General features: G+C 47.7%; 2 protein-coding genes across 2 annotated transcripts; one reads left to right on the plus strand and one right to left on the minus strand.

Annotated features, from left to right (window-relative positions):
* The first annotated feature begins 1,363 nt into the window (after positions 1 to 1,363).
* On the plus strand, positions 1,364 to 4,572 carry LOC101769115 (histone-lysine N-methyltransferase setd3). The gene is made up of 5 exons (XM_004953777.3): positions 1,364 to 1,823; positions 2,571 to 2,737; positions 2,824 to 3,096; positions 3,652 to 3,915; positions 4,023 to 4,572. The coding sequence occupies exons 1-5, from the start codon at positions 1,439 to 1,441 to the stop codon at positions 4,389 to 4,391; spliced, it is 1,458 nt and encodes a 485-aa protein (XP_004953834.1). The 5' UTR covers positions 1,364 to 1,438; the 3' UTR covers positions 4,392 to 4,572.
* Positions 4,573 to 4,848: 276 nt separating this feature from the next.
* Positions 4,849 to 5,620, minus strand: LOC101769521. Its single transcript, XM_004953778.3, has one exon. The coding sequence runs from the start codon at positions 5,451 to 5,453 to the stop codon at positions 5,208 to 5,210; it is 246 nt and encodes an 81-aa protein (XP_004953835.1). The 5' UTR covers positions 5,454 to 5,620; the 3' UTR covers positions 4,849 to 5,207.
* Between the last annotated feature and the right edge of the window lie 9,416 nt (positions 5,621 to 15,036).

Raw genomic sequence — 15,036 nt, forward strand, 5'->3', positions numbered from 1 at the left:
TAGCAAATTGTAAAAAAAAATTACATATATTCTACTGAAATGTGTTTGATCTTGAAATTTTGATGTGTGTAAGATCACCTATTGTGCTTGTGTGATAATTTTTATAATTTTGTACATTTCTAGATGATATTCATGATTTTTTATTGACAGTTTTTTGGATGGGATATTCATGATTCCACTTTAAAATGATATGCTAGAATATTTTATCCAAAGAGAAAAAAGTCAAGTTGCACATCCATGATTGAACATGCGCAGATAAAAAGGATGCGCTGCAATTTTGGTGCGTAGATTTATGGAAAGACAAATGAGTGAGCCGTGTATTGTGGTTGTAAATTTTGCAATGTGAGAAATGTGTATAGGATAGTGAAAGAATAGGGGATGAATATGAAGGAGGAGGATGATAAGGACAAATATGATACTATGAACAACATAATGGAATTTATGGCCGTAGCATATATGAAGGCCCAAAGTTGCAGTTGTTCATGTCCGGATGACTAGCGAACCTTGGGGAAGGTCTTATAACTTCGAATGCACCTCTTGGTAGATTTCGAGGTTTGTTGAAAGAGTAATTTTCATAAAAGGGGTGGACATTATGCAATGGCATTTCAAACACAGAATGTAATATTTATTAGAACTTTACAAGTGAGAAATGTTTCTATGTAAATTGAGAGTTTTAGTTACCATCCACCCGACACGGATTGAATTATAGTTTTCCTTTGATCCATCGCCAGGTTAACAATCCAAACTGAAGAAGCGCTCACTTGGCCATTAACAATATTGTAACCATACACATCTATGGTCGTGACAAATCCAAAGTACTCATTATAAGGCTTTCCAGGAATTGACGCATGTGCTGCAAACTGCAAAGGAGTATAAGACATCAGGTTCCTGACTTCCTGTGCCTCACAAGGACTATATGGGAAACTCTAGCATAGCGCTCCTATGATGTATAATTTAATGGAAATCTTGTATACTTTTTTTTTTGAGGGTCAACGGGGGGAGATCCCCACCTGGAATCTTGTATACTTTAAAGTATATGCAATCTTGCAGCATTTTATTCTACATATATTTTGAAAGATAAACAAAAATGTTAGTCCCTATGTTCGTGCATTGGTGATTCATTTGTGATTTGTGAAATCATACTAAACCATAAATTCTTCAATAAGTACATAACTATGTATAACTTTATTCTATAAACAATGTGCATGACAAGTACACAAAGATCATAAGCAATTAATATTCACTCAAAATTGATCCACGGTCTAGGCAATCAAATCGGACGGCCGGAATCTTCCGAAAAAACATAACAGTTGAAGCCGACGGGCCAGATCATGTCGCAGCTCGCCACTGACCGACCCGATCCAAACTTCCGAAGTCCCAAACCTCGCCTATCCCGTATTCGTTCCGGTGCACACCGCATCCATCCTGCGCACCTCCCATGGCGGCCGCCGCCGCGGGGGCCACGCCGGCGACTGCGAGGAGGATCCTCTTCACCACTACCTCCTCCCTCCTTTCGTCCTCACTCACGCGCAGCAGCCGCCGCAGCCTCGCCTGCTCTGCCGCGTCCGCCGCCGCCCCGCGCCTCGCGCCGCAGCCGCCCGACCTGGTCCGGTGGGTGCAGCGCGAGGGCGGGTTCGTCCACCCTGCCCTCCGCGTCTCCGACCACCCGGAACACGGACTCGGGGTCTCTGCCGCCGCGGCCGACGGTGACATCCCCCCTGGGGAAGTCCTCATCACGCTCCCGGGCCGCCTCCCACTACGACTCCGCCGCCCCACCGGCGCCGCGGATGACGTGCTCGTGCAGCTCGCCCAACAAGTCCCGGGTAATGGCCTTTCTAATACAGTTGCTTGTGCGGCAACGTATGCTTGTGGTGGCTGTGAGCCTATGAATGCATCAAACATTAGGTACATTAGTGACTGTAATGCTTTGAGCCTCTGTATTGATTTTGAAGTGACTGAAATGAAACCTTAATTCTTTCTGTTTTCTTATAGTTTGATAGTGATATAGTACCATAAGGTCAATTTGGATATATAATCTAGAGTTTGTTCAGAATTATTGGTGTTTCATGTTGGAAGCTACCAGATGTGGAATCACTAACTAAAAACTCGTGCTTGCACCAATTCTGTGGGGGCTGGGGATATTATGTTAAATGGTTAAATGCCCTCTAGTTCGTATTTGAGTAGTACCATATAGTATTCTGTACATCTGCAGTGTGCACTCTTTCCATTTAATCATCTTAAGAATTCAGTTTCAATGTTTAGAAATTGCTTTAACAAATACCAAACTCCCATCGCTCAATAAGAAATCACATGCATTTCTTGGTTTATAATTCTTTAGTTCTGTTATATTTTCCAGAGATAGTATATTGTTTTGCACAAGCTTTTATTCATGTTTTCCTGTTATTGAGTCATTCGATAATCTATCTGTGTAACTGATACTATTAAGTGATTGAGCTTATACATGCTGATAATGTGCACGTTTTACTGCAGCCCCTCTGTTAGTTATAAGGGAATTTCTATCTTGTAAACTGAACAAGAGTAAATTTAATCATGTGGGAAACATTTTACAGAGGAACTGTGGGCTATGAAGCTGGGCTTGAGGTTGCTTCAAGAAAGGGCCAGACCTGATTCATTTTGGTGGCCATATATTGCCAATTTGCCAGAGACATTTACCGTTCCAATCTTCTTTCCTGGGGATGACATAAAGAATTTGCAGTATGCCCCTCTCCTCCACCAGGTTGTTAAAGATATGTGGTCATATCTAGTTGAGGCTTATCACCCCCCCCCCCCCCCCCCCTTGTTTTCTGACTGATCCTATTCCAGGTCAATAAAAGATGCTGTTTTCTTCTTGAGTTTGAGAAAAAGGTGCAATGGATGCTTGACACTCTGCCCTTGGAACATCATCCTTTTTATGGACAAGATGTAAATTCATCTTCCCTTGGATGGGCTATGTCAGCTTCCTCTTCCCGTGCATTCCGTTTGCACGGTGAAATCCCAATGCTGTTGCCTCTTATTGATATGTGCAACCATAGTTTTGACCCAAATGCTAGGATTGTCCAGGAAGGAAATGTAAACAGCTCAGACATGTCAGTTAAGGCAAGTAACCTGTGATATTCTTCCATTTCTGAATTTTTGATCTTATACACCTGAAAATCTTGTTCCAGAATCAAGCTATTCTTTTCTTCCTTCACATATCTGCTTTGCAAACGGTGATGATATTACTGGATATCGTATATGATAAAGTCTGTCTTTCATAAAATTCCTGCTTTGATCTCTACTTGTCCTGATACACTCATTACTGACATAACTGTGTGCCAGTTGTAGCATTTGTGCGTCAGATGCATTCTTCACTACCTGTATTCAGTTACAATTTTCTATGTTGGCATTGACCTGTAAGACCTGATACTTGAATCGACTGTGCCATTTCTACACTCTGTTCGTCTAGTAAGCAATAATTAATGAAAACTATTTCCACTCCTGGGCCTATATGTGCTTAATGTTCTTGATTACTGGTTTGCACAGATTTGACATGTTGAAGTTCATTTAATCAACTGATTTCCTCGTTACATGTCATTTAGAGTCTATAATTTCCTTGCTTACAGAAGATGCAAATAAATCCATCACTATCTTTATGTTATGCTGTATGCACAGGTTGTTGCTGAGACGAAGATTGAGAAAAATGCTGCAATAACACTGAATTATGGTTGCCATCCCAATGATTTCTTTCTTCTTGATTATGGATTTGTGATAGCACCGAACCCTTACGATCTAGTGGAACTGAGCTACGATGGAGCCCTTTTTGATGCTGCTAGCATGGCAGCAGGAGTCTCATCTCCCAACTTTTCAGCACCAGCCAAGTGGCAACAAGATATCTTATCACAGCTAAACCTACATGGAGAGGGTGCAATTTTGAAGGTTTTCCCCCACATTCTTAAACTGTTTGTATTCATGTATTAACCTGTTGAGCTTTAGTTTCAGTAAGTCTCATGCTTGCTATGGGCGATACATGTGTTCCATTTCAGGTAAGCTTAGGAGGCCCGGACATAGTTGATGGACGTTTGCTAGCTGCTTTACGGGTGCTTCTTGCAGCCGATCCAGAGGCTGTGCACAAGCATGACCTCAAAACTATGATGTCCCTTGACGCACAAGCTCCTTTAGGCCCTACTGTTGAAGCCTCAGCTCTCCGAACAGTTCTTGCGCTATGTGCAATTGCTCTCCAACACTTCCACACAAAGATAATGGAAGACGAGGCCATTCTAAAAGGGGAACCGCCTCTTACCACTGAACTGGCCGTCCAGTTTAGATTGCAGAAGAAGTTCCTGATAGTTGACGTGATGCAGAATATCAGCCGGAAAATCAAGATGCTATCTCCACAGAAATCCACCGCTTAGGTCTTTAATTTTGCCATCAGACAATCAGTTACCATTCTGTACCACAGTCATACTACTTCCAATGCCTGACATTGGAAAGTTACATCTCCATCATCCAACGGATGTGCCTTTGTCTTGCAGTTGATTACTTTCCTGTACTGATTGCTGTGGGTGATAATAAAGCCCCAATTTTGACTCTCTACCATCTCTCGTCTTGCTAACTTCAGTGCCCAACATGGAGTAGTTACATCCTCTTGGTTCAAAGAGTGTCTCTGTGTAACAACGTGTACAGATTGGATAGTCTTTAAGCTATCCGAAACCAAATGTTGTTGCGCAAGTTGCAACTGATTTCTACCTATTGCAGGGGAATGCAGGGGAAATAACAGTGCTGTTCTTGATAGTGAATTTCCTTTTCTTATGATTAACTGGTTCTCCAGAGAAACAAATGTTCTCGCGAGACGAGCAGAGGAAACCGTAATTACCCTGTTAACACAAGAAATCTTTTTAAAACTGTAATAGCTGCCCTACAAAAAGATCTTTTCATATGTTCTCCCCACAAAAGCTGCAGCGGTGAGACTTTCACATCATCCTAATTCGATGAAATGGTAAAATGTATTTACATGATCCATCCAGACAGGAATATCATCATGACCCTAGAAACAACAGAAAAAAAAAATCCATCTCAACGACCACTCTGACCATGCCAAGAAGACGACGATCATCATCAAACGAAAATCTTAACGCCGATCGACCACACAGGTCGATCGATCCTAGCACCTGACGACGACGGAACGGGTGGAGAGACGATCGATCGGCTCCCCGAGGTGGTGTCCTGATTCAGGAGTCGCCGCCGATGGAGATGGCGGCGGGGCGCGCGACGACGCGGCCGAGCGGCGAGCGGGAGCGCTGCCTGCCGAGGTCCCGGAGGACGAGGCGCATCTCGGAGACGTGGTGCTGGTACGTCTCGTGCACCTTCACTTTCTCGTCCTCCTCCTGCTTGATCCGCCGCACCTGGCTGTGCACCACCAGCGCGCTCGCCGCCGCCCCCTGCTGCTGCCCTTCCTGCGCCTTCTCCATCATCATCTTCCCGATCACAACCTTCCCGATCGGATTATTATCTCCCGATCGGATTGTCCTTTTATCCAGAAGAATAATCTAGGATTTCTTCGGATACGATGTGAGGGAGGAGGAGAGGAGGAGATCTACCATTTGGATTAACACACTTCGCGGCGGTGCATGGGCGAGGAGATCCGGCCGGGGGCGTATAAATAGGGAGCGGGGGGCACGCGGAGCACCGACGACCGGTTCCTCCCCCCGGCCGCCCGAGTGAAGGCCGCGAGCAGCGCACACGTGTCCTCCTCCCCGGACCCCTGCCGTTTACCAGATCCGCGGCGTCTGGGTGCCGTCGTGTCGTCCCGTTGTGGCGTGTCACCTCGCGTGATCGATCGGGTCTCTCCATAGTCCATCCATCCACGAGTTTTTCCCGGCGGCGTCGGCACTCGCGTTCGTCCAAGTGTGTGCCGCGCCGCGCATGCGAACGCACGTTGACGAGAGGGACGGCGCGGCGCCGATCGGCGGGTGCCGTGGGCGCGGACGTGTCGTGCGTGCGTGTTTGCCGCGTTTGGCTCGGCTCGGGTTGGGTTTTCGATCGGCGAGGGAAACGTTTGCCATGCGCGCGGGTCACGGAGATGGGAAAACGGGGCGCGTCGGCTCGTAGCGGATTGGACGGATCAGGGATGTGTGTGAGGTGAAGCCGGAGGAGCACAGAAAAGGATGGCGTGACGCGGCGTGGGCGCGATGCTGAGTTTCAGCTCGACCGGAGGTTCGCTCCCGTCCGGTCGACGCGTGCACACGGGGGACACATGTCGGGCCCACCATCCGCGCGCGCCCACGACACGATAAGGCTCTGGCCTGTCACCCTCTCTCCTTCCCCGTCACTCTCTCTCACACACACATTCCCGCTGTTAATTAAGATATCAAGGAATAATTATAGGTTTATACCAAGATACCCTAAAGGTTGATCCTATGTAATAGAACCTGTATACATCTATTATTCAATAAGAGATCTGTCTCACCTACATCTACTGTCTCTCGTGTGTTCTTCGTGTGTGCCGTGCTTGGAATTGGGAAGGGAGACGGGTCATCTACCATCTTCTCCACATCTCATCTGCTGCCAGGAAGGGAGCGTATCGGGGGATTCGCAACGACACCTACAACTTAAAACGTTATCAGCAGCTCTACCAGTCAAGGTATGTCGTTCGTGATCCTCGTCGAATCCTCCTCGGTAGATGGATTTGGATGATCCGTAGAACTTGTGGTTCTTAATTGCATAGGGTTTCTGCCATTGTTGATTTTTTCCACCTAGTATATCTGCCATCTAGCATGCTTATTTAATAGATGCGTTCTATACGTGGATCTCGTAGCATGCTTTTTAGGGTGTTCGTGCTAATTAGATTGCCAATTCTTTATAGATCGTTTTGTCGTATAGATGTCCAAACGGGCGGCTCGACCTGGCCTGGAACGGGCCCGGGTTAGCTCGGCCACACCACATCGTGCCGGGCCATGCCCACCAACGGGCTGCCCCAACAGCCTAGGCATGGGCCCACGAGCCCATTTCGTGTCGGGCTAGCTCGGCGAAACCCGGGCTAGCCCAGGCACGGTGGAGAAGTCGATGTCGTGTCGTCGCCGCTCGTCGGGATCTGTGGAGGAGAGGAGAAGGGAGCGTAGGCGGCCGCACCGGCCTCCGCCGCGGGGCAGGGCAGCGGACGCTCCGGTCTCTGCCGCTTGCCCAGTCGCTGCCCCAAGGCGCCATCGCCGCCACCTACCAGCTCAACGAGCTGAGCTCGCGCGTCATCGCTCCTGGAGGAGTCGTCGAAGGGGAGGAGGATGGGGAGGCCACCGGGAGGGATGAAGGAGGACGGAGGGAGGTGGAACCGTGAAGGTTGGAGGGAGGATGGGGAGCGGCTCTAGCCTGGAGGAGGAGGGATGAGAAGATGAGGATAGGAGAAGTGGAGAATTGTATGGTGGTCTGGTGGAGAAGTTAACAGGCCTTCTCGGACTCGCCACCTAAAATCGGGTCGGACTGGGCCGCCCGTCGTGCTGGGGTGGTAGCCCACGCTCGGCACGAGCTACCGGGTCAGGCCAGCACAGGCACAAAGTACGTCATGCTGGGCTGGGCTGAGATCGGGAAAAAAAGGGCTCTTAGGTGCGCTTCCGAGCCACAGGCCATCTGGACATCTATAGTTCGTTGCATCGTTTTCTTTTACCATCTAGCCTATGTAGAACCTTTGTAGATCGGTTCTTGTGCTAAGACATTATTTCTATCCTAGATGTTCCATCTAGTGCGGCTTAATTATTTTAATAGATGCATTTGTTTTTCGATGGCAAAATCTTTTTCTGCCATTGATCAAGAAACGCGCCGCTTCATGCGGCAGTCATTGGCTAACCCATCGCGTACTACGCGAATGCCATCGGCTAATAATTCTTACGGCGCCGGCCACCCCAACGCGCATGCCCTTTGGCCCCTGCGTGTACGCCGGCACCTTTACAATTGTGATCTTGCCGTCGAGCAAACTAGCATAGATTAGGTATCTATCTTGATCAGCATGTTAGCGTAGAACCTCTGTAGATTGGTTTCATGACTAGCGTTACTTGATCGTACGACTGCTGCATGCGCAAAACTGCATTGCTGCCTGGAGTTGGCCTTGCAGTATACTGCCTCCTATCACTGCTTCGAGGCCATTTCCTATCACTCTCTCTCTCTCACACACACACATTTCCTCTTCATTTTCTCTCCCCCGATAGCGGAGCGCGGCGGCGGGCGGGACTACACGCGGCGGCGGGACCGCGGCCGCCGGCCCGGCGAGCGGCAGTTGCGAGTGGCGCAGAAGCAGCCCGACGGCGGCGGAGCATCGCGGCCCCACGACCCGGCGAGCGCCGCCCGCGGCAGATCCGCGCGGCGGCAGGCCCCGGCGAGCTCCGCCGGCCGGATTCGCGCGGCGGCAGGCCCCCGGCGAGCACGACCGGAGCTGCGTTGGCTGCCATTTTTTTTCGTTTTCTTTTGTTTTCAAAAACTGTTGTTCTCCATTTTCCATTCCAAAGTTTTTCTCAAGGTTTTTCTCGAATTTTGTTCATGATTTTTCTTCCAAACTTTTGTTTCTAATTTCTCATTGTTACAAAAGTTTTTATTATGGATTTTTTTCCCAAAGTTTCTTGGGTACATTTGTTTGAATTTTTTTTCTTAAGTTTTTCTTCAAAAAAATTGTGTTTGATTTTTCTTCTTCAATTCTTTTGTTTCTGAACTGTTTTCTAATAAAAAGTTTGTTGAAAATGTTTTTTTTCCAAACTTTCCGCCTAGTTCTTAAAAATGTCGGGGACCGTGCTTTTTTTTTAGCCCTTTCTGTGAAAGATTCTCACAAATACGTTTCTAGCGGAACCATTTCAAAATCTGTACCCTTACACGATGGTGCCAATCTTACATGTTTCGACACCAGCCACCCTGGTGCCAAGGTCCATGCGCAGCTATTGACGCGGATGCCGACGTGGCGGGAACTTGACGCCATCCATGCCTTAGCGTCGTGGATCTTGACGCCAAGCTGGACGACGTAGGCCTTGGCGCCGAACAATTTACCCCATACCTCTTGGCGTTTCGAACGAAATAAGTATAATTATTTCGTGAAGTATGCAACAAACTATGCTGTGGTTCAACTGGTTAGGATGTGGGTTTCTTATCTAGAGACCTGAACTCAGGTTTATAGGATAAGAAACCCAGGTTTGAACTCAGGTCTCTAGGATAAGAAATCCACATCGGTTAGTTGAACCACAGCATAGTTTGTTACATACTCCTTGAAATAATTATACTTGTTTCATTCGAAATGTCAAGAGGCATGGGGTAAATTGTTCAGCGCCAAGGTCTACGATGTCAAGATCCATAGCGCCAAGGCTTTGCGCCATCATGGATGGCACCAAGCCCCCGTCACGTCGGCATCAGCGTCAGCAGCTGCGTATGGACCTTGGCGTCAGGAGGGTTGGCGCCGAGACATGTAAGCTTAGCGCCAACGTGGATGGTGACAAGCTAAGAGTTCATATTTGTGAGAATCTTAAAAAAAAATTAAAAAATAAAAAAGACAGGGACCGTGCATGCGGGGAGGTGGTGGACGCCTGGGCGGGCTAGGTGGTGGACCGCGGCGCTGGGCTGTCGGCTCCCACCGGGCGCCCGTAAACCTGACTGGCCCCGGCGTGGGTCACGAGGAAAACGTGGGGAAATCCGTTTGATAGCCCAGAGAGCGAGAGAAAAATAGCCGCGCGCAGCGCCTGGATGAGCGTCGGTGGATATGGACGGGTACGGCCACGACGGGGCAAAGGAGAGCCGGTTTGTTGCAAAGCGAACGTGCCGGATGGGGTAATCTATTCATTAAATAATGTTCAGGCGAAATGTGTTGAATGAGTTGGTTTGTGGATTTATTTTCGTATTTTATTTCGCACGGGAAAATATCACATGGAAACTTTGTTGAAGTGACCGTATGTATATTTTAATAGTTCTGCTCATTATTAGGTGGATTTTGGTATGTCCTCGTACAAAGCGAATCTTTTTTTTTCCTTCTCGAAGGTGTTGACTGTTGATCCATGCCTCGCAGATCCACGCGTACTAAGCAAATCTTACATTTATGCAAAAAAAAAAGATTGGTACTCAGAAATTTTCTTCCTTCCAATTTTGTTTGCCCAAAAGACAATCATCAGGTAACCATACGTGAAGAGGGAATTGTGCGGATTTTGCAATACAGAAAAAGGAAAACTAGGCAAAACGAAGAGCTGGGCTAGTAGACTCGTATTTAGACGACGTTAGTGGCTTTTAAAGCCCATAATCATAATCCACGGCCCAGCAGGCTTGCTCCCGACGGGCTTTTCAGGCCGGCAAGTGCAGCCCACATACTGATCCCCCATCGTACTGTCGTACAAACGAACGGACACTCTCGAGTCTCGACCCGCCGTCGTCTGCATCGCTCTCGTCTGTCGTCGTCTCCAACAGAATCGTCAGTCACCTTCATCCGCGCCACAAAGTCCGCAGCCCCCATCTGTTTATCACCAAGCGCTCCTACCAAGACGGTAAGGATTCCAAGATGCCCACCCACCGCCAAAAGACAAGCCCTTCCATCCCGTTCCGCTCGCCATGCATCCGGCTCCGACTTCGCCTCGCACGAGTTGAAAAGTGCAGGCCGATCGAACAAGCGCAACAAGACGAATCTCAACCTCTAGCTCAAGCCGAATCAGTAACAGTTCCAAGTTCCAACCCCTGCGCCGCTGCTCCGGTGACTGCAGGATTTGTCCTTTTCCAGATCCGTGGCCAAAAGCGTTGGTTGCTTCCACTTGTCTCGAGGCTAACGACCGAACCTTTAATTTTTCCGGCCGCGAGGATTCTGCAGGTATCTAGCTAGCGCCTAGCGGTAGTTGCTCACGGCTCCTCGCCTTGCCAATGGCCCCGCCGCGCCGCGTCGCGTCCCGGCGCGCGTGGAGGTGACATGGACTCCACGGGGCCGTCACATGCGGGGCGGGGCAGCGGCGAGCCGGGGAAGTAGACCGTGGAAACCGGAGCGGCCACGTGAGCGCGCCGGGAGCCACGGTATCGTGTGGTGGCCGGTGAGCTCCGACACGCGTAGAAATCTCAGCTGGTCGCTGTACGTATCGGGAACGGTTTGCCGTCATTTTCTTCTTTTCAATTTGCAGCAAAGACGTGCCAGAAAAAATCGTCGAGGAGCAGTAATTGCACCCAAAAACACATCGTGTGTCGATCGACGATCAGTGTCCATCTATGCTTCCTTGATCGAGCTTTGGCAATAATGGCCGGCGACAGTGATCTCGACCGGGTGACGGGTCAGTCTTGCTCGATCGATCGATCAGCGAGGCGTGTCGATCTGGTTTTACTGCCAGATGTGTGGCTGCCAGGGATGGGCTCATCAGCCGTTTCGGCGCGTCGCTGTCCTCCCTCCGTTTCAGACACTCTCTGGTGACGACAGTGACTCGTCATCCCATATCTGATAACCCGTTTCTGAGTTTCTCCCCTCCAATCACTATGGTTATCTACATCCAGGATGCTCCACAGCTGCGTGATGTGTTTGGCCTAGCGGAATTGGAGCAGCTAGCTAGCTAGCTATACACACACACACACACACACACGATGCCCTCATGCTTTAGCCTTTAGGCAAGCTAGGAATTTGGGGTTGTCAAACGATGCATGTGGCTCGGGATATTGTCTCTGTCGCACAACATGCATCGTTGATTCGTGTGGCCAGTTCTTTGTGAAGATTAGAGACTCACCTTCTAGATGCATGGCTCCTGTAATAAGCTTTCAGTCAGGATGCACTAATTCAGAGTTAGAATTATTGTTGAACAATTTTTCAGTATGGAAGAGCTAAAGTGCCGAGAGACTGGAGCCAACCGAATCACTAGCTAGTCCAGAAAGGCGGCAGAAAGTTGACAGAGCTCCTCTTAGATAAATCCGAGATTCTTCACTGTCAGGCTCACCAGTTACGCTGAAACACACCCGCCACTGCACGCCAGTAAGACATTCAGAGCTGCACCCAAAAATGGGTGGGAAATAATATTCTGAAACAGCATCATTTCTTCAGATCGGTGTGAATAATCGGAACGGTCAAGATCTGCACAGTTTCCATCTCAAGACTGAACCGCATGTATACATAGTATATTGTGGCAGCGCTCAATGTGCTTCTTTCTGAGGGCCGGCCATGTTCTGGTGAAGGAATAGGGCCATCAGTCCATCACCTTCCAAGTAACTCGCATGTGTCGTTAAACTATGAGATCAGATTGTGATATCTGACTATCTGGGACTCGGAAGACACTCGGCCATAACGCATGTTACTCGCTGAATCATACAATATCAATTGCACATGTCCATGCTGATGCGATCATCAAAAACAAAATATTTGTCAACATGCATATATATACTGGCTGCATCAATCGGTCGCCTTCGTCATATCACGTTGACCTAGACTCCAAATTGCACATTATACTATCGTGATTCGCCATGGCCCATGGCTGTTCATCATTAGCCTCGCAGTTTCATGGAAAATCACCAGCTACCATGCATGCTGAGTTCTTGAAGTAGTTTCGATCTGCTCAGTTTATTTTCAGCTAGTCTTACTCTTACCACCAGGTTACGTGGGTCGATTAACCTGTGGATTCCTAACCCACGTGCACTCTGACGAACATTACACGATACAGTAGGAGTTGCTACGTGATCATTGAGAATTTCAGACAATCATCATATATACTAATGTTAGCATGCAATGATTTTCCTTATTTTCTAAACTGGATGTTGACAAGCTCTACCAGAACATATGCCTGGAACATGAAGGCAGGATGAGCAGTAGTTAAGGTTCCCTAGCTCGGGCTTCAGTAGTTGATTTAAGAATTATTCGGGATCAGTCTACCGATGGTCTGACCGAATCTCACTTATGCAGCTAGGGCTACTGTTGATGCATCATCATTAGAGATCGTTAGTTCGAGCGGATCCATCGCAAATCATGGACTATACATTAATTTGCTTCAGCATACTAGGCATTTTGGGTGGTTATACCTCCCTAACGACCTGCGCGCTGAGATTCTCGTGAAATTTGGTTGGGCTAGCTAGAATAAGGCTTTGTTTTTCTTTATACAAAACTCATCCTTGAGTTGAGACTAATCAAGATTCTTCAAAAGAAAAATAATGTGTTTTCAATGGCGAGTAGTAGTACTAGTCTATGGCATTATTTTGATCAGGATGGGGTCGAACCGGCCAATCATTGAAATGGCTCGAGCCAACCAACAGACTAATTCTAATCGGCACTGTTTCTGAACGAACGATTCTAACTGGCATTGTTGCCGTAGTTTGGAACTGGCAAACTGATGCAATCATGCATGCAATTGAAATTGGTGCTCATAGCCTAAGAGGGGGAGGGGATGAATTAGGCAACTTAGAAACTTAACCTATAACTTCTACTATTTTTGCATCAAACTTAAACTAGATCATGTTATCAAGATGTGCAACTATGGTTGATCTAGTGTGAAACCCTCATCCCAAACAAATTTCGCAACCTAGAACCAATCCTAGTAAGATACTACACTAAGAAAGTAAAGGTACACAAGTTGCAAGTATAAAATGCGAAAACGTAAAGGAGGGGATGAGGGTAAGCAAACTCTTGACACGATGATTTATTCTGTGGTATCGGTAGGCACTAAGATACCACTAGTCCACGCACGTTGTTGAAGCACTCACACAAGAGTATTGCTTCCCGGTCACCAAGTCTTTCCCGGGACACCTCTTGACTTAACGCAAAGGCTTGGCCACTAAGGCTCACGCCAAGTTTCCCGATCACCTTGATGCCGTCTCCACTAAGAAGCTTCTCCACTAAGGAATATGGTCTCCACACCCCCCACACATGGTCGTCGACGCCGCTCCAGACCAAGCCGGAGGGTCGAAGACTTGCCGGCAAGCCACAAAGGCTCCAAGGTGCTGGCACACCTTGTACAACTGTGGTTCACTCCTAGAACCGATCACAAGGTAGGCATACCTTGCACTCTCCCTTTCTCTAGGTCTATCCGAGCACTAATCACTCTCCTAAACTTGTGCTAAGTCTTAGAATAATCACTTAAGCACTTTTGATGGTTTGGATGTGTTCTTGATGAGTCTTGATCTCCAATAAATTCCTGCACACTCCAGCAATATCAAATGGGCGAGTGGAGGGGGTATAAATAGCCCAAGGCATCAAAGAGCCGTTACTCCAACGGCTAGTTAAAGTGTACCATCAGATGTTCCGATGGTATATTTTTGGATCGCATCGGAACATCAGGTGCAACTAGCCGTTGGCTCCCCCGCGCCCAACTTCTTATGCCCACATCGGATCATCCGGTGCTGATGGTTTTTTGCCAAAACCTCTCTGGAACTTCGCAATATTTAAAGTAAATATGCTTCGTCCGACGTCTCCAACTCCTGACCGTCGGATCATCCAGTGTTATAGGTTTTTTTCTGCCTTCTCCTAGAATTGCTCAGACGCTTGTAAAAATCATGCCGTCAGATCATCCGGTGCTTCCTGGAACTCAAGTTGATTTCCCTGTTGTACCAATTGCTCCGACATTTGCTTCGATGGATGCTCCGGTGGACCATCGGAACATCCGATTATGGCTTGGTCACTTGAATACCATAGATTGGATACTTGAATATCATGATTTGGATATCAAGAATACCAAGATTTGTATCTTACCATGATTTAATTTGTATACTTGAGATCTAGAAAATCTACAAGGCACATGCTTGACAAACCATTAATCCTAATGATTATGTTGTCACTCCATCACCAAAATCACAAACTATGATCTAACGGGGTCATGTTCGCTACAGCAACCAAACACCTACCAAGTCACGCAGCTGTTGTCGGAAATGTACGTCCCCTTCGTTCAAACATCACTGAACAACTCACCAGTAAATTTCGCCAGTCATCAGTAGGACACATGCATGGGTCGAGAACAATCAGTACGGGGGACTACTAACAAAGACTGACCGTCGTCGACAGAGAACTGTTCACGGCAATGGAAGGTTCGGTGGAAAACCGAACAAACAGAAGATAACATAAGGTGAGAAAAGGCAGCTGAAAGCCTGAAAACCAAGCAACAA

This window comes from Setaria italica, chromosome I (assembly GCF_000263155.2).
Source record: "Setaria italica strain Yugu1 chromosome I, Setaria_italica_v2.0, whole genome shotgun sequence".
NCBI lineage: Eukaryota > Viridiplantae > Streptophyta > Magnoliopsida > Poales > Poaceae > Setaria > Setaria italica.